This window comes from Pocillopora damicornis, chromosome 2 (genome assembly GCF_964200805.1).
Source record: "Pocillopora damicornis chromosome 2, jaPocDami1.2, whole genome shotgun sequence".
Taxonomy (NCBI): domain Eukaryota; kingdom Metazoa; phylum Cnidaria; class Anthozoa; order Scleractinia; family Pocilloporidae; genus Pocillopora; species Pocillopora damicornis.
Window position 1 is genome coordinate 13,521,752 of NC_142671.1, and position 21,935 is coordinate 13,543,686.

Here is a 21,935-nt window from a genome sequence, read left to right on the forward strand (position 1 = left end):
GGAATCATTTGATCTTGCGGCGTTCCGTCAAATTTCATCAGTGTAGTTCCTATCTCGTTTTACAAAAGGTGGCCTGTCTTACCGGTATGTTGATCTTATCAAAGAAATCCACGAGGGACTTTTCTCGAGTTTAGACGAGGATAACCTATAAATACTTAAGTAGTCTCTGTCTGTAGTTTGTTCAAGTTCAGCCAAGCAAGGGCAAGTTCGTCAAAACTATGTTCTTCGACGTATAAATCAGCAGTAGCAAAGAAACATATTTCACATCTTCCATTTTAAAGACTGGGCTAATGGCTTGGGCTAAAAAGTCGTGAAGAAACGTGTAAATACTTCAGTTGTTTTAGAAAGTAAGTAAGACAAAATAAATATGGTCATAGTCTTGTTTCAAAGCCCTTATCTCGTGCTATGTTCTCCTGCTGAGGGCAAGGTCCTGGCACTTCAATTTCTGCCGGCGTAGATCTTGGAGTGTTCGACGGATTTTGAGAAGAGGGATGCCTCTGCGCACGTAGATTGTGCAGTTTCCTTTTAAATTCTTTACGAACCTAAGTTCAATTTGGACACAAGATTACGTCAAAAGAAACAAAAGATGCATTGTTTACTTAGTTTTTCAACTCTGTTGTTGGTGTCAGTTGGAGACACAAATACTTTTGTAGTCGAAACATTTAATGCTACTCACCTCTGAATTTTTCAAGCAGTAGAAGAGAAAAATAAGGAAGCCCTGGTGAGAAAGATTTTTTTTCTAGATAAATGAATTATTTACATTGGAAAACGGATGGACGGATAGGTAAATGCATAAAATACTCTACATAACCACGGTTCCTTTGATAAAAATTGCAATGAGACAAAGGCCGTGAACTACAGAAAACAAGACGAAGCTTCCGTGTTGGTAACTAACGTGTGAAGTATTTCGCTAAAAATCATGCATAGATGGAAAGATGATAAGATGAATGAATTAATTGGATGGAGGACCGATGAAAATAATGTAATCGAGAAAGGGAATATAGGCCAGGGAGGTAACCGACGAAGGCTGGAATAGCCGTGAGTTTCTTAGACACTGTGCGGCATTTTTTGCGATGTATATCATTTTAACCGAGTGCAACAGTTAACATTGTTTACTCTTAAAAACATCTTACCTGCGAGGAATTGAATATTGCAAAAAGATATTCAAATACTATGGAGTTATTGTTGACAGCAAGAAGACCAAACACCCATGTCAGACCCAGAATAGGAAGAAGGGTGACGAAGGCTTTTGTCAAAGACCTTTGAGGTACAAATAAGGAAAAGTTGATTAAACAAACGACTGTATGTGCAAAGACCGGTAATTAATAATTTCACTGAACAGTCATGGGCGTGAGTAAAAGGCAAGTCCACTTTGTTAAGTAACACAGTCAAAAGAAAAGAGTAAATTGGAAGATGGTGACAGAGACAGACCATAGCGATACAAATGGATAGACATATATGCTAAAAGTCATTTAGAAAGACAGATAGACAAACAGACAGAAAGATAGAAAGGCATACAGACAGGCACACAGACAGACGGGCGGGCAGACAGGCAGGCAGGCAGACAGACCGACCGACCGACAGACAGACAGTAGACAGAAAGACAGACAGACAGGCAGGTAGACGGACAGATGGACAGACAAACAGACAGACAGGCATAAGATATGGGTTATATATTGGCAAATCCAGACAGATACAGGCTGACACAGGCGGACTGACAGACACTAAGACAGACACACAGACACACAGACTGCCAAGTAGGCAGGCAGATCTAGACTGCCACCGATAGAGAGACAGACAAGAAAAAACCTATGTTAGATTATATCGTTTACCTAACATTGGATGGCCTCTCTTCATTTAACATTTTAGATGTAACACTCATCACCATGGTTACAATGACCAGATTAAACTGCAGATTGACGAGAAATAAAAGATATGGTTTAAAGTAGTAGATGAAACATTCAGAGTGTAACCAATTTAACCGTAAATATAAAAGTGAATGTTATTGAACGTTAATGTTAGAAAAAAAGTGGTGATCACGGTGTAAAATACCAGCATGACAAAGATGAGTGGACCAACAAAACTCCAAATGGCTCCAGTCTCAATTGAAAGCCAGCATCTGCGAACAGAACATGAAAGAATTTTCAAAATCAGTAACCCAATAAACAGTTCGCCCAAAAATAGATATTAATCACTTTTAACTATCGATAAAGATTATGCCGTGGCGTTTTTGCCGATTTACATTAAACTTTCCTTTCTACCTCATGTCATGGTCTGACGTCATTTATACTATGAGGTTTTGGTATGGAAGGAAATTTCAGTCACTCGCTAAATCTCTCACTCCACTGCTTTGATTTTTTAGACAATTAATTTATGCATTAAAACTTGGATTAAACGCGTTATCCCCTGCAACCCCTACCGCGCAGATTTGCGTAGTTTCTGTTGATCAACAAGTACTTTACAATGTACTTACAGATCTCTGGAGAGAAGTCCCCTTTGAAAAAATGAAACCACAACCACAGTAACAATAAATGGAAAACCTTTCGAAAAATAATTGAAAGTATTAATGATTAGCAGGAACCATAGGTTCCTGTGATTAGCTAAAAACCATCATTCATAACTTGGTGCCGTTTTGCCATCGAAGCGCCGGATCAAACTCAGAGAGCTGATTTCACGGTACTGACGTATTTAAACTCCCTACTTTGTCAGGCATCTTTGCTCCATTTAGGTTCATCGACTTGTGGACCGAAAATTGTATTAAAATGTGCTAATACAAATGCCTTTGTCACACGAGTAATACACTCTAAACATCACAGTCAGCATTCCGTCCAACGAAAAAGAAATAGAGAAAAACAAGAAGAAATATAAGTAAACGAATAAAAGTTTCTTACCCCATCCTATAAGCAAGTAAAAAAGCTTCCTTGTTCTCCCAGAATCAAAGACTCTGACTACCATGAAATAGATATGGAGGCCTTCGGCTAACATCCACGAGAACACACATAATAAGAAGAAAAAGAGGCCTACTGCAATCCCGTAACAGGCCACCTGCAATATACACATGGCTAAGTAAAAATTCTACTTCATGAGATTAACATTTGAAGAAAAAATTAAGTACAGCATGACATCAGAATGCTTCCTTTAGGATTTGTAAAGGATAACCATGACTGGTTTAATTTCAACCAAAATTCGAGGTGCGAGTTCTGTCGCTCATCAACTTGAAATTTAATCATTGTTTAGTGGAGTGTCCATATCAAGTTAATGAAATCACTGCAAGAAGAATGCTCTTATTTACTTTCCTTTCTTTACATTACTTTCGGGGATTTTTTACACTGTCGGCAGTAACTTACCCTTGATGTTTGCGGGCTCACCGCAAACACTGCGACCAAAAACAACACTTGGGCCAAAAGAATAGCAATCACCAAGTTCATATGAATAAGAATTCTCTGCGACCGAAGACTCCTGTAAAATATGTAAACAGGATAAGGATTAGCCAAAAGAGAAAGAGATGGAAACTTTGATCCTAGAATTTACTCAATAAATTAATGGCTATTTCTCTACTTCAAAGGAGTGATAGAGTGAGACTTTTAGGCAGACCGAATTGAGAGTGATGAAAGTTGCACCGTGATTTTTATGCCACTGCAATATTTTCGTACGGCCGGACTGCATACTTACGGTAAGAATGCATAGGTCAGGATTGTTAGAAGACATCCAAGTACTGACAGACCACATCCCACATAGGTAATGATCGACAGCGATAGTTCGTGTTTTTCGCTGGGCTGTGGAAAAAATACAAAATATGTATAACAACAACATGGGAAACGATTATTTGTTAGAGGGATGAAGCCCCTCTCTACCCAAGAGTACAAATCGGTTCCAGCAAAATGTCAGAGGAACTTGATGAATTGCTGAAGGGAAGCTGTAACGGACTAATATTCTTGTGCGTCGGAAATGATAGTATCTTGGGCTATTTTATGCTAAGGAAACTGCGATACTGACGCTCTGGCATTATTGAAACACGGTGATTATAATACGTAGCCTTTCAAGTTCTTTTTCTTTGGATCCACGCCTTTTCCTAAGTATTTAAGGAGAGGAACGATAGCGCTGTTGAAAAGGTTGTGTTTAGTTTACCTGATGTGGAGTGACCCTTGTAAGAACAGCAAAACTAGTTAAGTGATTACAATGGCACGTGATTGTAGAATAGTTTCTATAAGCAACTTGGCAACCTCCTGTCGACCAGATGCCGTGGTAATTTCTAGATTAGAATTGAGTGAACATAATTCAATTTTAGTAAACTTTGAGGGGAAACGAATCAGTACTGTCTGTGGTTGCATTTTTATAACTTTTCTGTGAGTCTGCGAGCGAGCGAGTGGTTCAGTTAGCGAGCTGGCCAGTCAGGGAGTCACGTGTATAAAACCAAAAATGCATTCACATTGCCAGATGTTGCATTTTCTTTACATGTCTGTGAGTTAACCGTGAGTTGCTTAATGATTCAGCACGTCAGTCGGGCAAAGTCAGTCAGTCAGTCAGTTTGTCAGTCAGTAATTTGTTAAACAATGGGTCAATCAGTCAGTTAATAAGTGGGAAGACCCTAATATCCTCTAAAAGTGAATCAGACTTACCCCTCGCTCTGATTCCAAAATACACAATGTTCGTTACTCTGACTGGCCTAGACGTCGAGATATGAAATGAAAAGAACAGCGAGGAATTAAACCTTGATAAAGAACCAAAAAGTGACATATCTCCTATATGCAGATAAGAATTTTTACCTGAGCAGGCCAAAACGTCATTTCGACTGGTTTCTCAAACTCTTGCGTGCGATGCGGTTGTGCAATGACATTCATAATACGAGTACTCACTGCACTTTCGCTGTGGGAAATAAAAAAAAGTGTCTTTAGCTTTCCTTTATTTTCCATGAAAATCCTCGATGAAATCGATCTGGTATGGAAATAAATAGGTAGAGTTTTCTCTTAAAATTTCAAGGTCAAAGGAACATTCACTAAAAATTCCTTCTTGCTCTCAAAGTGACAAAAAAAAAAATGCATTAAAACTAAAATCCAGCCTGCGAAAGAAAAGTTTATCTAAAAATCACACCAAATGCCGGTCAACCACTTACGCAGAGTTGTTCATAGCCGTCAATGGATCGAACATTATCCACACTGCCTGTCCAAGCTCTGTAAAAAAAGACGTTAAGTCGATTCCAGAAGCGTGCATTTCAATGAACTAAATGCGAATAGCTGTTTGGCAATTCAGAGGTGGTTGAAGCAAATTTACATCGTAGCATGGTCTGCGATTTTGTGTGACTGAAACTTGGGGGGAAACTTTAAATTCAAAATCATTCTCTAAATAACTTGGGTGTTACCACAGAAATGGCTAGTCAATGAGCGTAACAGGGCTCTTTATCAGCCCACAAACTGGTCAATAAATGGGTTAGGGTTTTAACAAAGTTAATTTGGCCAAGGCTTTGTAAAACCTTGAGCAAGATTTGATCTTTCAAAATCACAATGATATTTTCCTTAACAAAAATTAAGATTCGCAACCTTCCATTAAATTCTCAGAAATCGTAAGGAATGCATACAGGTACCGTTGTATGTCATCGGTTGAAATCTTCATTTGGAACATATTCTCCCTCTCACCATGCAGACAAAAGAGCAGCATTTATCACGTTGTAAGGAAGATTCTTCATTAATGTACCTGATGTATTAGAGGCAAAGGCCTCGAGAGGGATTACGACTTTGCCAATTTGTTCCAAGGAACTTCCTTTGTAAGAGCTGTTACGGGTGTCTGGTAAACTTAACTGTTCCAGTTGTGTCAGGTTGATAGACGCCACTTCCATTTCTAGAGAACAAAATATATATATTAAAAAAAAAGTGATGTAGGGGTTAGCTGTCTTTTTTTCTTTTACCTAGATTTTCTATATTTGTGAACACCGTCCGTCACGCACCGTGACCGGAGCAAGGAAAGAAACATATTGACAAAAATTGCTCACCTACTTTCCCAGAGGAAAGTGCCACAGTTTTGTACCCATCTCTTGTCGGTACCAGTTTTTCTGCCAATGAGAGGCCGATGTCTTCAACTTTTTGCACTAACTTAAATTCTATCCCGCGCTGACGAATTTCAAAAGAATACAAAATCAATGCCATATTCCATCAATCACAAAAGATCCATTTGGCAAAAGGATTCATAAAAACCGGTCACATGATTTTGATGTGGTGATCGTGCAAGTTTTGATTCTTTACATATCACATGAAAGAAATCAAGAATGAATAATTCTTTGCCCTTTTAGCAAGACAAACGCTAGCTCTAACGCGTGAGAGCACATCTTCTTTAACTAAGACTGTTTAACTCTATTAAGGACTAAGGCCTAATGTAGATTGTAGTCTTACTAGTCTAAGGACTAATGTAGATTGGTACGAAAAGTAAGACTTGCCTCCGAGGCGTTTGGTAGCCTGTGACTCTCAGCGAGGACGTCGCCAGCTAAGTTGATATAGTTCTGCAAGCCAAGTAAGAAAACACTCGCATTTACCCGACATGGGGCTAAAATGAGCTCCTTAATCCTTAAGCCTCTAAGAGTGACTAGCATCTAATGTCTCCTTATTATACCACCCCTGAATCAAACATAAGAATGGAGGAGATGATCACCAACTAAAGAATTTCTTGATTTTTAAACAAATTCTCCTTGTCAGCCTCTTTGGAAATGTACGGAGAACAGTATGGAGAATATACATACTGATGTTAGGGCGTAAAGGGTTAAGCTTCAAAGCGATCACTTAGACCCCTAAAAAGATCAGAGGGCATCAACCACAGGAGCTGAAGTTAATCCGTGCATGTGTGTGGAATAGTTAAACAACTTACACGAGACGTTTTTTTTCTGATAATTCGATCAGAAATCTATCATTGTAAGTGAATATCACACACATTTGATCAATGGGTATAGCATTGAGGAAGGACCTCGATAAAGTAAAAGCACTACTGTCGGGACGCTTGGGAGCCAACAAAGTTTCATATAGTACAAGCTCTCTTGGCCATGAAAAATGGCATGTCTTATGTTAGGAAACAGCATATGCCTGATTATAAAAAAAAAAACTGAGTTTTCTAAATCATGTGTTGACACATAAGGTTTCTCTCTAGGGAGACGAGGTTCCACCAAAAAAAAAAAATGAAAATTCAAGCTTAGCCTTTGGCGTATCTTTGCTGACTTGATTCTATTTACGTCCTCATTATGACACAGCCAGTATGGTAGTAAAGGAATCGTGATTATTTCGAATACTGATACAAACTTACCTTAACGTTGACGATATCACCTGGGTCGATCGACGAAACATTAAAATTTAAAACATCATCAAGATCTGTAAAGACGAATTCTCTACCATTAGCTCTTAAAGAAAAAGGGAATTTATACTAGAGGCTTATAAAATTTAGACATTTGGTATGTCAATTCATGCGCACAATTTGGAGTACCTTCCTCAAGTTCCTCCACTGTCCGTTGATTGCCATTCTGACTGTGGGTAGTCGCCTTAACAAGGACAGTTGCACTCACGGTAATGGTCGCTACTGTCAAATTGTGTCTGTAAACAGTTTCTGTGGAGATATTCTCGGCTGGAACAGAACGAAAGGCAACAGTTAAGCCTTTTTAAATTTCAGTTCGCTTGAGAAAGTGCTCCCTATTAGTTTAATGTAATAGTCCTTAACAATTGAATTATCTCGGCGTATTACTTCCCAAGCTGGCGATGATAAAAAGCAGATAAATTATGAGCTCAAGATATTTTTCCCGCGAATGTTGATCTAGGTGAAGCCCAAATCAGCTATTACACATAGAAAACAAAAATTAAACAAAACACCAAAACAACAGTGCACGAGACCCTAACTTAGCAAACAATCAAACAGAACACAGTGCTAACTGTATGCAAGAATTACCTAACGTAACAATCAATTGAACAATATAAAGAGAAAACAACACGCGAGATGCTAACGTAACAAACAATCAAACGAACAAAGAAAAAACAGAGTGCGAGATACTAAGAGAACACAGAGAAGTGAGAAGGGAGCGATTTACTAACGTAACAAAAATTTCAAACCGAACTAAGGGTAAAAAAATGTGCGAGATACTACCAAGCAATAGAAGAGAACACAGAGCGAACATTGCTCGAGGTTCTAACGTAAGAAACAATCAAACAGTACGCAGAGAAAACAATGTGCAAGATACTAACATAACACACAATAAAACAGAACACAGAGCAAACAGTGTGCAAGAGACTAACGTAACAATTAATCAAACCGAACACAGAGAACACGATGCACGAGGTATTTACGTAACAATCAATCAAACACATCACAGAGAAAACAGCGCGCGAGACTGTAACGTAACAAACAATCAAGACAGAACACAGAAAAAAACTTACAGTGCACGAGACGCTAACGTAACAAATAATCAAACAGGAGAAATATTGCATGATACACTAATGATACAAAATGCTAGTCCTTCAATACATAGCAACAAGACAGGCTCAGGCTCATACAATTTCAAATAACATGGCAAGAACCGTTATAACCGAATTGAGGAGCTTAGTGAGTTTCAGAAGCTTTTGCATTAGCCTTCCTTTAGAGGGTTGGGAAAAAAAGTATTCGTTTTCGTACCAAAAAGTGACGGAGTGTGCCAGTACAGGCTTGTAACGTTCGATGAACTGGAACTTGTTACAACTTCTAACGTTGATGGAACGAGACTGACATTTGTTGAGCTGATGTCAGATTTTCTTGCTGTTGGTCCTATCAAATGATTAAGAGAGGAGAAATATCGTTTTGCATTATTTCTTAGTATGATTAGCATTGACTTATATATATATATATATATAGATACAAGTGGTGCATCGCTGATCTTGACGATAAACTGTTTTACCTTGACAAATGAGATCGACAATCCAAGGAACGTCGTTTGTGATATTAATCGTTCCTCTAGTAAACACATTTTGCTCGTCCTCTACCAGACTCGGAAAGTCTTCTTCTTTGCTCGTGTTTCTCATTGCAACTACTGACATCAAAATGCCTTTATTCCCAGCGCTGCTCACCAAGTTGTGCATCGAATCGTTTTGAGTGGCATTTTTAGCATAAGTAAACACAATTAACGCCCTAGACAATGGTGTACTTGCTCTTCCTTCGGCGTCAAAGGTTATCAGCGCTGTTTCGTATAGTTTAGCGAACTGCACCTCTGCACTCTCCTTAAAATCATTCATGATGCTGGCAACCCCCTTCAAAAGGTTGCTAGAGTCCTTGAAGTCATGAAATCCAAATTGAAGATGGACTTCATTCCCGTACGTTATCAAAGCAACGCGGGCGTTATCAGGAGATATCTGAAAGGACTTGATAATGTGCTGTATGAAGGTTAACTGTTCATCAAACTCACTCTGAGAATGACGCGATTCCACTGCAAAGACTATATGAGCTGGGCTTGAACAGACTGTAGAGAGAAACGGGATTTTAATACTTTTTATGCAAAAATAAACTAATGGAAACAAATAGAACAAATGAAAGAAGTAAAAAAGATTTCGAAAAAATGGTAAAAGTCACTGTTTGTTTAAAGGACAAGAAGCCTGGAAATCCTCCATTGGGACGATGGTTATATTCGTCTAACAAGAAATTTTCATTGTATGCTATTATTTGCTTACAATAGCAAAGGTTTGGTGTCTCAAGTAAAACAGTATCAATTGTGAAAAACAAATTGAGAGCATATACTGTAACTGATACCGGAATGTAGCATTTCCACGTAGACAACACCCTTAGCGCCCATTCCTCCAGGATAAATTAGAGATCCACTGTGTAAGTAAAGTGCACCTCCACCTCCACCTCCTGCTCCGTAGCCAATCCCTCCTAATGCTGAAGTGCTACCTCCTCCTTTGTTCCCTGAAGGTCCAGAGCCATTGATAAGAATTCCACCCTCTCCACCTTTAAGACCAGAGCTGTTAGACACGCCATTCACACCTGAAATGATTTTGAATGATACTTCACCTTGGATTGACTAAAAGTCCTACAATAGATTTTTCAAGGGCGTAGCCAGGGAGGGCCCTTGGGTACCCGTGTCCACAATCTTTGTAAGCCCTTTTATGTCACGTTAAGTAAAACAAGGTGTGGAGGTCAATATGAAAAGCTGGTGAGCACACTCTATTTGACAAAGTGTAACCCCCCTTTTGAAAAATCCTGGCTACGCTCCTGATTTTATATGGAAGCTTAAGAAGTTGCTAGTTTATTGTTTTTCGTCGTATGATGGACATTGAATCCGTAAAGCAATGCTCAATTTAACTTAAGGTGTTAAAAAAAGTCGTGAGGTATGATTTTTCTGCGAAGTGTTTAGTAGATGTAGATAAGCCGATCATGCTAAGCGGCAGGAAGCTTTTACATAGCTACTAGATTTGATGGATGATTGTCTCTTAAAATTAATTTTTTTCAAGCCAGACTCAACGCCTTGTAATAATACTAACCTATTTGGAAATCAGTTTTCAGCCAGAAGGTCAATATTGCCAGTGCAAACATTGCATGTATTCGTATTTTTCTCAGGTTGGTAAATGCTTCTGATTGGGGTCCGTCTATGAAGTCATAAATTTTATTGATATAGCGATCAGATTACCTTTAGCTATTTTGCTCATCTGCAGGTGTCTTATTCCTTTGAGGTGACTTAGGTTGTATTCAGATTTACTCTTTGAACACCCAGGACCTCCAGGGACAGTGAAGTAGTTGCCAAAATGAGAAGATCCTCCATTGGATATCGATTTTACACTGTGGCCTTCAGCGCCTAATCCTCCGAGTCCCACAGACACATTGATGGCCGCTGGTCCGCTGACATGAACAATTTTTACTGCTACATCACCACTCCTACCCAGTCCTTTCATTATCCCGCCGCACCCGCCTCCCCCTCCTCCGACAGCGAGCACACGCAGGCGATATGTATCATTTGGAACGAAAAAAGTCGTCGAGTTGTGGAAAAGAAATGTTATTGGCTCGCCTAATGAAACAAAGATAGTCAATTAATTGAAAACACTACAATAGCCGTATGATCAGCTCTTATTTTCTTGGCTGATACTTAAATCAATGATGGAGTTAGCGCGCCTGAATGTCGTCTGCCCTATACACGTTACAATGTTACGAAATGTGAGAATTAGTAGCTACGAAATTATGTTCCTGAATGCACCAGTCTTTTCAGGATTGGAGATTATAACAATCTTATCTCTCTGTTTGAGACTTTTTCTTACGATTTAGAGTGAGAGGTAAGAGAACTAGTGGTTTATTTTGATTGGAATGATTATGGAGGGAAATTAAGCAAAGATTATTAAGATATCAGGCATTAAGGAAGGATTTTCAATAATGACGAAAATTTCTGAAATTATTCAATTCAGCTTGTTTCAGGATTTTTTTTAGACGAAGAAGTGTTTCATATATAGCAGGGGTGTTAGCCTCGAGCTATCGTGAAATTCATTGAAATACAATGCCTTTTTTTAACATTAAAAATTAAAAAAAGAAAAAAAAACAGCACCGTGTTTCACATCTTTTAAATTCAAATATATGTGTCGAGTAATTTAAGAGCAAAAATTAAGCTGTGTTAGTCAGACTAAGAAAAAGCGTCAAGTCGAGCTGAGAAGAGAATTGTATTATCAACTTACATTAAGTAGAAGGTAACTTTGCAATAAACAAAAAGTAATCAACAAAAGATACCCTTAATTAAAATGGTGAAAATCAATTATTTATAGCCAAGTGAAAAAGGAAAAAAAAATTACACACGAAAATTTGAACCACCAGTTATTTTTAATTATGTTAGCGATAAGACCACAGGAACTTTGGTGGTGTGTTACTAGCGCATTTTAAGATTTTACTAGGGTCGTGTTTTTATCTATGGTTTCATCATTATGAACCCAAACTTTTTCAGCTGCAAAGCGGATGTTAAATTTTCTTAATAGCTGGCGTTAATGACATTGATGAAAATAAGACGATTTGAAGGTAGGCCAATTATTACATTGATAAATTGATCATGCAGTCTGAAAGAAATTTTCAAAAGGTGATGAAAGAGGATAATTTTGATGCTAATACAGGAAAAATACATTTTATAGATTAGCCGGATTAGGCAATTTATGGATCTCGAGTTCCTTAAAAAGAGACTCAGTGTGTATGAATGGTTTTGAGAAAGTTATAATGTGTATGACTCTCTTCCGAAGGGTGGATGTCTTTTTCCGTTTTCATAATTAATAACTTCAAGCCATTTTACATCGACATTTCAATTGAACTTGAGGATTCTGTCAAGGGAGCAGCAAAACATTGATAGCTATCATTTAAAATATTTCGTTAACACTGTCGGATTGGATTTTCTCCGCATTCATTCTAATGCTCACCAACATCAAAAAAATTTCCGGCTTGCTACATATACGGTACTGGATGTATTTCTCCTTTAATTTTTCCGTGAGGTCTTTCATGCCTGATCATTTGAGGAAAAATGGAGTATAAATATCTCGACCCCTAAAAACTCGGCTGTGTAAACATCTACCATTTAAAAGTATCTCTGATATTTAGAAAGATTTAAGTGGTGTATTAATAATGCTGTTTCAGGAGACGATCGAAATAAATAACAATCAAGAAATAAAATATCTTTTTTTTTTTTTTTTTTTTACTATTTTAAATATGAGAATGGGCAGTTTTCTTTTTCTTATTAATTTCGACATTTTTAAGAAAGATGAATTACTCTACTCTTAGAGAGAAAATTTATGTTGTACACAAGCAAAACAAACAATTTTTTTTAACGTTATTTTTCTGAACGAATACAAAACCAGGAACTGATCGTTGTATCTACCAAGTCTCTTCCCCTCGAGAAGATAAATATTGACCGCGGACGGCACTTGATTTATGTGGGTTCAGAATTTACCTAGAATTATATTATAACGTTGCGATTTCATTGAATGGAAGGCATAGATATCTTACCTTCTGCAATCGTTTCTTGAGAGGATAAAAGTTTCTGACAAAAACGAGCTGAATTATAGCACTAAATGTATAGACCTCAATTTTCATAGCGATCAATACTTATACTTTGTAGCCAACACAAGAGAAACGTCTCTTTGACTTTGCTGAATTCAAAAGTAATTTTTAAGCCATTTGAGGAATAGTCACTCGTTATTCTACTCCAGGTTCTAAACTAAAACTCAAAACACTTTAATATAATGGGATTATTCTGAGACTTTTTATTTAGATCTGAAAGCCAATTATCCTTTCCTGGGTGTGAGGGTGTGTTTTACATTAAATGTGATTATGTAACGGTATGTTGCGGTAAAACGTACCAAACAACGTCAACGTGCCATTTTACACTTGCCTCTGTTAATCACAGTGAGGTATGTTAGGATTAGTTGATTTCCAATTGATTTAAACTGGAAAATAAGAATAAAGGCAATCATGTTCGTAATTGCTGCTGTTCCCATTAATCCAATATCCGTTTGACGTACAAGAAGTGTACAAACCCTGTCGAATGTTCTTTCCAATTGAATTTACCATGTGGAACGAGCAATAAGGCATTCTGATTTCGTCGAATAAAACTGATGACGGATCCGAAAGAGAATGATGTAGTCTGGATAATAATTATTAGTAGGAGGCATGGTTCATCATACGCTGTCGTATACTGTAATTGATAGCCAACGAAAAACACTTTCTTTTAACTGGGGGCGGAAAGGCTAATGAGGAGATGACAATGAGGAGAGCAGAAAACGTAAGAGCAGAATCCCTGATTCAAGGAACCCCAAACAATTTTTACTATTTAAGGTCCTCAGTATATTACGGCCCTTTTCATTGTGTCTAGATCTTCGTTTTAACTGTGTTTTTGTGTTTACGAGTAGGATCAGTTTTTTAAGGATGCAAATTCCAAACTGCGGCGATTCACATTTGAGAATGAATTGTGGACATTCAAGATGCTACTACTATTTGTCGCTGAAATAATAACATTAAATTCGAAGCAAAACTGTAGATAATTATCAAAACGCCGGAATCCTAGACTCTCAAATTTGCAAGAGAAAGAGTTCTAGAAAATGACAACTACCAAAATGCTAAAACAAATAATAGTTCTCATAACATTTTTCCGCGCCTATGAATGACATAGACTTTCGAGTATAAGAATTATTCTAAGTTTGAAGGATATTTCTTTTGTAGCTTGTAGGTTACGATGAAATGTTATACAGAATAACTGTGCAACAATAGAAGAGCTTTCCAGCTTGTCTTGTGTAATTTTGGTAGCTACGAGGTTGGTGCTTAGATTTGGAGGTCGAACATTCTGGCCAAACTTTCTTAGTCTTATTCAGAAAATTTGCATTTACAACCTACAGTTTTGATCAGTATTTGGGAAACTGCCCACCTACCCCTCCCCTAACACAGTTGCCCAGATACTGATATTGATCAATTAATTTCTCTTATCCAGTGCAGAGACATGAGATGGAAACATTCAGTAGCCGGTTTTATCTTCAGTATCATGAATACCATGTGTATCAAGCGGAAATTCCAAAGAGCTGCATTTACTTTTGCATAAGCTGTTGCATTGGTTTGCTTGTTTTGCTTCTCCAGGTAATAGGAAGCATTGACCACTGAAGAACAGTTTTTCTCTAGCATTGACTTTTTTACAACCGTAAAACTGCATGGTGTTTGATTTTGAATTGCCCGTATCTTTATTTTTCCTGTAATCCCTGTTGTTACACACAGGATAAGGTGGCCCAAAAGAGACATTCAACTACTTCGATTGTAAGTTACTAACCCTCAAAAATTGCAACTTGCGATGGCGACTTATAACTTGCAATCGCGACCTAAAACTTGCTATGGCCACTTATTTCAGCGACGGCGTCTTAGAACTTGCGATGGCGACGTAGAACTTGCAATGGCGAAGTAGAACTTGCGATGGCGACTTATGACTTACGATGGCGACTTGCAATTGGCACTTGCGATGATGACCTATAACTTGCAATCACTGGTTAGAACTTGCGATGGCGACTTAGCACTTGCGATGGCGACTCAGCACTTGCGATGGCGACTTAGCACTTGCGATGGCGACTTAGCACTTGCGATGGCGACTTATAACTTGCAATCGCGACTTAGAACTTACGATGGCTACTTATTTCTGCGATGGCGACTATTGACTTGTGATGACGACTAAGCACTTGCGATGGCGACTCGTAACTTGCGATGGCGACTTATAAATTGCAATCGCGGCTTAGAACTTGCGATGACCATTTATTTCTGCGATGGCGACTTCTGATTTGTGATGACGACTTAAAACTCGCGATGGCGACTTAAAACTTGCGATGGCCACTTATAACCTGCGACCGCGACTTAGAACTTGCCATGGCCACTTATTTCTGTGATGGCGACTTTTGACTTGCGATGAAAACTTAGCACTAGCGATGGCCATTTTTAACTTGCAATCGCGACTTATTTCTGCGATGGCGACTTATGATTTGCGATCGCAACTTTGCACCTGCCATGGCGACTTATGACTTACGATGGCGACTTACTTCTTCGTTCCCTTGAGTCGTTAACAGCAACTGCTGGTGGCGGTTTTTTCTTTCTTTTTAAGTGTAAAACGAAATACAACGCTAAAGGGGCCAGAATTTCGGTGTAATTAAAACCAAGACAAAAATACTCCCAACTTGCAAGTTATAAGTCGCCATCGCGATTAACACCGCGATTAACACTATCTCGAGTTTGGAACTTGCCATCGAAAAACTCGAATGTCCCTTATAAGCTACCTTATCACAATAAGTGTTTACTCTGACGTTTGAAATATCTGGACGACACTGAATATCTCCAGATCTTTGATCTAGTTTGATAATATTCGCTGCAGAAGAGCCCATTGTTTCGCGTTCGCCTGAATAACACTGATCTGGGTTTTTTAATAGCGGTTTGTTGAGAAAATGCTTATCCTTTTGACTGGTTTTAATTTCAATTTTTTTGAGTTGACTTCTCATTGCGCTTAGCAGATAATCATGATATTGGATCAAGTCTGTCGGTCGAATAGAACACCAAAACCCAGTACCAAACATATATAAAACACAACTACCCTAGGTATTAAAAATGATGCTTTGTACAGACTTTTGCTGCAAATTGAATAACACTAAAAGTGTTGCATTATCCAAAACGGCTCAATTTGTAATTCCAATAACTTCTATGGTTAAACATAGTATTTTTGCCTGCTATAATGATTCAAGTACTTCCCTATGTTATTTTAATGCGTTTCAAAAGAAAATCTTTATCTATGGCAAAATAGAGCTTATTCCTTTTCCCTAGCTGCAAACACAGGAACAAATAAAAGAACATTTATGCAGTACAAAGAAAATTCAATTCTTCATGAAGATTATTTGGAAAGTGCTGTTTACATTGCTTTTAGGGAAATATTGAGTGGAATATTGTTTCCAATACGTTTTGCTTTGCAAAATTAAATTAAAATTCGTTCTAGAACATTCTCACTCTTTAGTGTGGCTTTATCTTCTACGCGTCGTAGTTAAACCAATATCAAAACACTTTCTTTAAACAGGATGTTTGACACCCGCAGGCATTATTATGTTTCATATTTCCTATCTGAAAAGGCAATTTAAAAAGGCTAAGTATTAGAGTTCCTGTACAGCGTGTCTTGATATTCATGTGCCGTACAATGGCCAATTCTCGTTAATTTTTCTTCACAGCTTTAGGCATACATACACTTGCAGACACGACATTTCTCTCAGAGACCTATCAAACATTATTTCTTGACCTAAGGAAATCACACCTTGGCCGGATTGCAAAAGCAGGAAAGAAGCGGAAGGAAGTGATGAGACACGTTACTTGCGGCAACTACCTTCCTAATCATCAGTCTTCCGTTAAATAAATGATTTAAACGCTGCAACACTATTCTATATGCTCTTATCACACCCTAGTAACTGAGAACGAGATATTTTAAAAGAAGTAAACTGTATTTGGAGCATGACGATGATGAATTAAAAATGTCGAATGAAACTGAAATATGTAATTTCCAGAGCTTTTCCAGAACCGGATAATTGAAAATGATTTAAGTTATAAATAAATTTGACGAAGGTTTACACTCTGATCTCATCACCAATGATAAAAAGTGAAATATGAGACAACGATTCATTTAAAAAGTAGTAAGTCAGACCATTTAACACGATAAAGCTAAATGTTGATTTAAATAACAATAGAGAAAAAAAAATGCGATTTCCAGAATTTTTCATTTGTAATAAGAGCAGTACTTATTTTTTTCTTCATAAGATAATGTTTAGCATTTAAATAAGACTGGCTATATCGCTTCGCCAATCATAGTATTCTTGATACGACACCAGTCTAAACGGAAACTGAACATTTATCGAAAGAAAAAAAAAACTGAAACACGCTTTCTTCGACGCATGAAAAAAACGAATAATTCTTAATTACTGAAGAATTGTAGCTAATGAATTTTAAGTAAAACGCTCAGAATCATGAATTTGAACCATGGCAACCTAAAATTACAAGCAGAAATATCAAGTTCTTTACTTACTTAAGAATTGAGACCTGATGATATGAATCCTAGGGGCAAAGATAAAACCCCAAAAGCAAGAAAAAAGAGACGCAGCGAAGGAAGTGAGAAATAAACATGATTATCGTTCTTTTGACTGTAACACCGTTTAAGAGCTTAAGAGCTTACCTTTCGATGAGGCCTTGTACGTGTCCAAACAGACAAAAACGTACACCAAATGGTTTAATTTCATATTTTTATAGCAAAAGGTTTTTTGTTCAATTCTCACCAAATTTACGATGATAGTAGCTTTACAGTGATATACCTTGCCTGAATTAAAACAGCGTTGAAATGGGAAATAAAACATGCAAAACAGAGACTTAAACTTTGAAATATTGAAATTAATCTTTTGTTTTCGGATTTAGGGAGGTCTCAGGATAAACAGATGCCAATTGTTACGTTATTAAACGTTTCAAGTCTTGGCCAATCGCCTGCCAGTCGCAAAGATTTTTCTCGAAGAGTACGGCCTCAGGCAATTTTTATACGACTTTTCAAATTACCGTTACACCTTGTTACGATTTCTATTGGATGATGGGATGTTAATCACCTTGTTTTGGAAAAGTTGAAACTAAAACTTAGCTTTTCTGCTTTTAAATTCAAATTAGGTTGAAATTTTGGTGGTTTCGACAGACTTAACAGTCTTTGTATTTTTCAACTAAAAATATTTTGACCAAAAGTAAGTTAACTTTCTTGCACTCTTTCGCTCCAAGCCTACTCTTGGCTCAAGTTCTTCACACTCCAATGGAAACAGAAAGGTCTGCTATCCAGGTTAATGAAATGATTTAGTTTTTATCTAGCTTTGCTGATGTACCATGTTTTTTCAATGCAACATTAGTATCATAAATTACATTCTTTTACCTGAACAAATCGAGTGAAATGCTCTGTAAGATTTGGATGCTTTCAACAAGATTAACCACTAGTAACATATGGAATGTATACAACTCCCGTCTTAATTACTCTTACGGATAGTTTGACGGTATATACTGTACAGTGAAGAGTGGAAAGAATGGGTGAAATGTAAAATTCCCTAAAGTTCGATAATGTTGACGTGCCTGGTAAAGGAATTAATTTTAACACTGCCATGTATTGAATTGCTTTCTATACTTGTATTAACTCCATCTCGTTTACTCCATTTACTGTCTTTTATCACAAGGGCGTCACGTCCATACAAGCCTCTAACTGTCCAAAACTCGTTTAATTGGGCTCATGTTGAATCACTTAAAAGCTCTTTTATTAGCAAATGAAAGCAAAAAGTAAGAATGCTTTGACAGATAACACCTTTGTTATGAAATAGGTTGTTGTTCATCGTGGTAGTTGGATGATATTATAAGTTTGTTCTGATGTCTCACGGCAAGGTCACTTGATGTGGAACGCAACGTTTTGACTGCTTACTGCAAGTCTTCGTCAGGCAATGGGGTAGACAACAAGATCGCCTTCCTCGACACCCTCGTAACAAGGAAACCCGACGGTAAACTACTCACAAACTCACAAGTGTATATAGAAAACCCACACACATCGACCAGTAGCTCGCCTATGATTCGCACCACCCACAATCTGTTTAGCGCGATATTTTCAATCGTTTACATGACCGAGCTAAACGCGTCACCAAGCCATCCAGAACAGCCCAGGAGAAAAAAACATCTATCCACAGCTCTCGTCGCCAACGGCTACCCTCTGTCCCTCTTAAAGAAGGTGACCAAAACCAGGAATCCAACGCCCGAGGGGGAAACAGCAGAATTCAAGTCTACCGCAGTGATGCCATACATCAAAGAAGTCCCGCCGCCACCCACAGCAACAAGAAATACGCACCGTCTTTAAATCCGACACCACACTAAGATCTCGGCTGGTCAGACAAAAAGACCCCGCTGATCCAAACAAGCAAGATGGCGTAGTCTACAAGATACGATGCACATGCGGCAAAGTCTACATCGGGGAAACAGGACGATCCATGCAAGAAAGAATGAAAGAACACGACAGTGATATATGACTCGCACGCACTCAGAATTCTGCGGTTTCAGAACATGCCAACGGAACCGGACACAAGCCGCTGTGGAACGAAACCAAGCTTATTGACCGAGAAAGGCACTGGTACACAAGGAAAGAGAAGGAGGCAATTCACATAAGACTCGACCCAAATAACATTAACAGGGACAGCGGAGCCGAAATACCGGAGGCGTGGATGCCTACAATAAGAAAACATCTAAACCAACGACGCACGAAAAACCAGCCAACGCCTGGGGAAGCCATGATACATGGGAACAATCGCCGGATCGAAATGCACCATTCACAACAGACCACCATGATATATAATGCTGTGCCACAACCAGTCGACCCCATCGCCTGAAGAAGACTTGCAGTAAGCAGTCGAAACGTTGCGTTCCACATCAAGTGACCTTGTCGTGAGACAACAGAACAAACTTATAAAATCAGATAACACCTTTGTTACGCCAGGCAACCACATAGGGTCACTCATCAAAGAATAAGAAGTTAAGCAATGTAATCTAAGGATAGGTTTAAGATGTTTTTTTTTTGTTCTCTTGATCTTCGCTTCTTTTCCATTTTGTTTATGCCATGCATTTATTAATGCTCATCCGTCTACTCTTCTTTCTTAACAAAAAATGACTGACTCTTAAATCAGTATTATTTCGACTGAGTGCACTTTTGATAACAAAAAAAATTTGAAAAAATGAAGTAGATAAATTTAAAGAACAGAAATATAAAACAGAAAAAAAACTCTGATGTCTCCATTTGAAATGCGCATTTTCGTGGTAGTCTCTCTTAAAAGTATTACAGTCAAAATAAAACTTTTGTTTTGTTTTGTTTTGATTTGGACGAAAAAAAGAATCTCTTTTCGTAAGTCTAAGCAAGACATTGACGGGGAGATACAACTTAAGAAAACCACTTCTCGGGAATTAAAGAGTAGATATCATTCATTGCTTCTCTTCTTAACTGCAAAACTTGAATTAAAAAATTGTTTAATTAAATCTGAGTATAAGACAAATCTGGATATTACTAGTCCTCGAGCTTTGCTTTACCAATAAAAACAAATAAGGTTTATGTTACTGAAAATGAAAGAGTAACAGACTCAACCCTTCAGTAAATTTTAGAGTTATGCACAATCATTGAAAGCAATTTAAGATCACAATCATTGTAAATAACAATACAGGCATAAGCTGTCGAATCTTTCAAAAATGCTAACTTTTTACTAACCGATCGTGAGGGCCATAGAGGGATTATTTGCCCGAGGCAGTTTTTTGTAAGGCCCTTGCTGGGCTCGGTCCTTTCAACAACGAGGGTCAATGTATCTCATTTGAGCTCAAGCAAGCGGGGTTAGTGAGTAGTTTATTATATGATGCTCGCACCAAACTTGTTTATTTTGAGTTCGCCGACTTTCGTGAACAAAAATACACAGCTTATGTCTGTTACCGTGAAAACAGTCCGTATGGCAAAATACGGACCAGGTAAGAACCAAACAGGACGCTCGGATTTACCTTTGGAATACCTTGCCATACAATGAATACAGTTACTTGTCATGCCTTTTCTTCTCACTCATCAAGATGATGAGCTGATCACTGTCTCGTTACCCTTTCCTTGAGAACGATTAGTTGTATTTTAAGTTGCATTCATATGCGAGAAATTTTCATCTGACACTATTCGTCGGACATAAAAGATGCACTCAGGAAGAAAATGATTAGGAATTGTTTATCATTTGCTCACGTAAAGGCGTAAAATTTCATTACGTGGTCTAACGAGTGACCAAGAGCACTCAAATTATCTGTTAAACCAAGCATCGAAATCATGGACGGAGATCTTTAGATGATAAAGGATTATTTTTTTCAATTACTTACTGAATGCTTTCTTAAAGTACGGCTCTTGTGCACACAAACCAGATTTTCGAACAGATTACAATTTTTATAGTTTAGGGCAGATAATTGTGTAAACAGACATTTGTCATTGTTGGCACGTCCCCAGTCGCCACAAACTTCCATTTTTTCTTTCTATGATAATCTCTTTGTTTGAACATTGAACTTCCTTTTTTAGTGGTTAGCAGCTGTACTCGGTTGACAGTGCTCTTACCCACTCCACAAAGTTTACAGCGACACGTTCCAAATAAACAATTCAACGAAGAGTGATCCGATAGCCCGACTCCCTTAAGAATAATTTTTTATATTCCTATACATGTAATTTTGGCATGTGATTAAGCTTGAAGACAGGGAGAAAAGATAAAATTAATATGACATACAACGATGAAATAAAGTGTTGATTATTGTTGTATTTTTAACAATAGAAGATCTTCTCAAACCAATCATTTGAACTGTATATTCGTTAACTAACCACATGGAGATAAACACAAATTTGAAATGCACTTGAAATATTAAATTTTAATTCTCAT

General features: G+C 37.8%; 1 protein-coding gene and 1 pseudogene across 2 annotated transcripts; one reads left to right on the forward strand and one right to left on the reverse strand.

The window, feature by feature from the left end:
* Positions 1 to 20: 20 nt before the first annotated feature.
* On the reverse strand, positions 21 to 17,938 carry LOC113674864 (uncharacterized). Of its 2 annotated transcripts, XM_027191364.2 has the most exons (23): positions 17,672 to 17,904; positions 10,616 to 10,990; positions 9,739 to 9,972; positions 8,894 to 9,451; positions 8,635 to 8,763; positions 7,459 to 7,596; positions 7,282 to 7,346; positions 6,428 to 6,490; positions 5,987 to 6,104; positions 5,692 to 5,835; positions 5,114 to 5,171; positions 4,767 to 4,866; positions 4,620 to 4,666; positions 4,129 to 4,252; positions 3,673 to 3,776; positions 3,348 to 3,459; positions 2,892 to 3,045; positions 2,474 to 2,540; positions 2,053 to 2,119; positions 1,833 to 1,909; positions 1,134 to 1,260; positions 677 to 718; positions 21 to 542 (listed from the first exon to the last, which is right to left on the reverse strand). In XM_027191364.2, exons 1-23 carry the CDS (start codon positions 17,847 to 17,849, stop codon positions 372 to 374), a joined length of 3,252 nt encoding a protein of 1,083 aa, XP_027047165.2. In that variant the 5' UTR covers positions 17,850 to 17,904; the 3' UTR covers positions 21 to 371. The 2 variants fall into 2 exon arrangements, 1 of the variants encoding a protein (XP_027047165.2); XR_016184035.1 differs by lacking the exon at positions 1,833 to 1,909 and having other exon boundaries at positions 446 to 542; positions 17,672 to 17,938.
* Positions 17,939 to 19,066: 1,128 nt separating this feature from the next.
* Positions 19,067 to 20,026, forward strand: LOC149049969 (uncharacterized; annotated as a pseudogene).
* Positions 20,027 to 21,935: the final 1,909 nt, after the last annotated feature.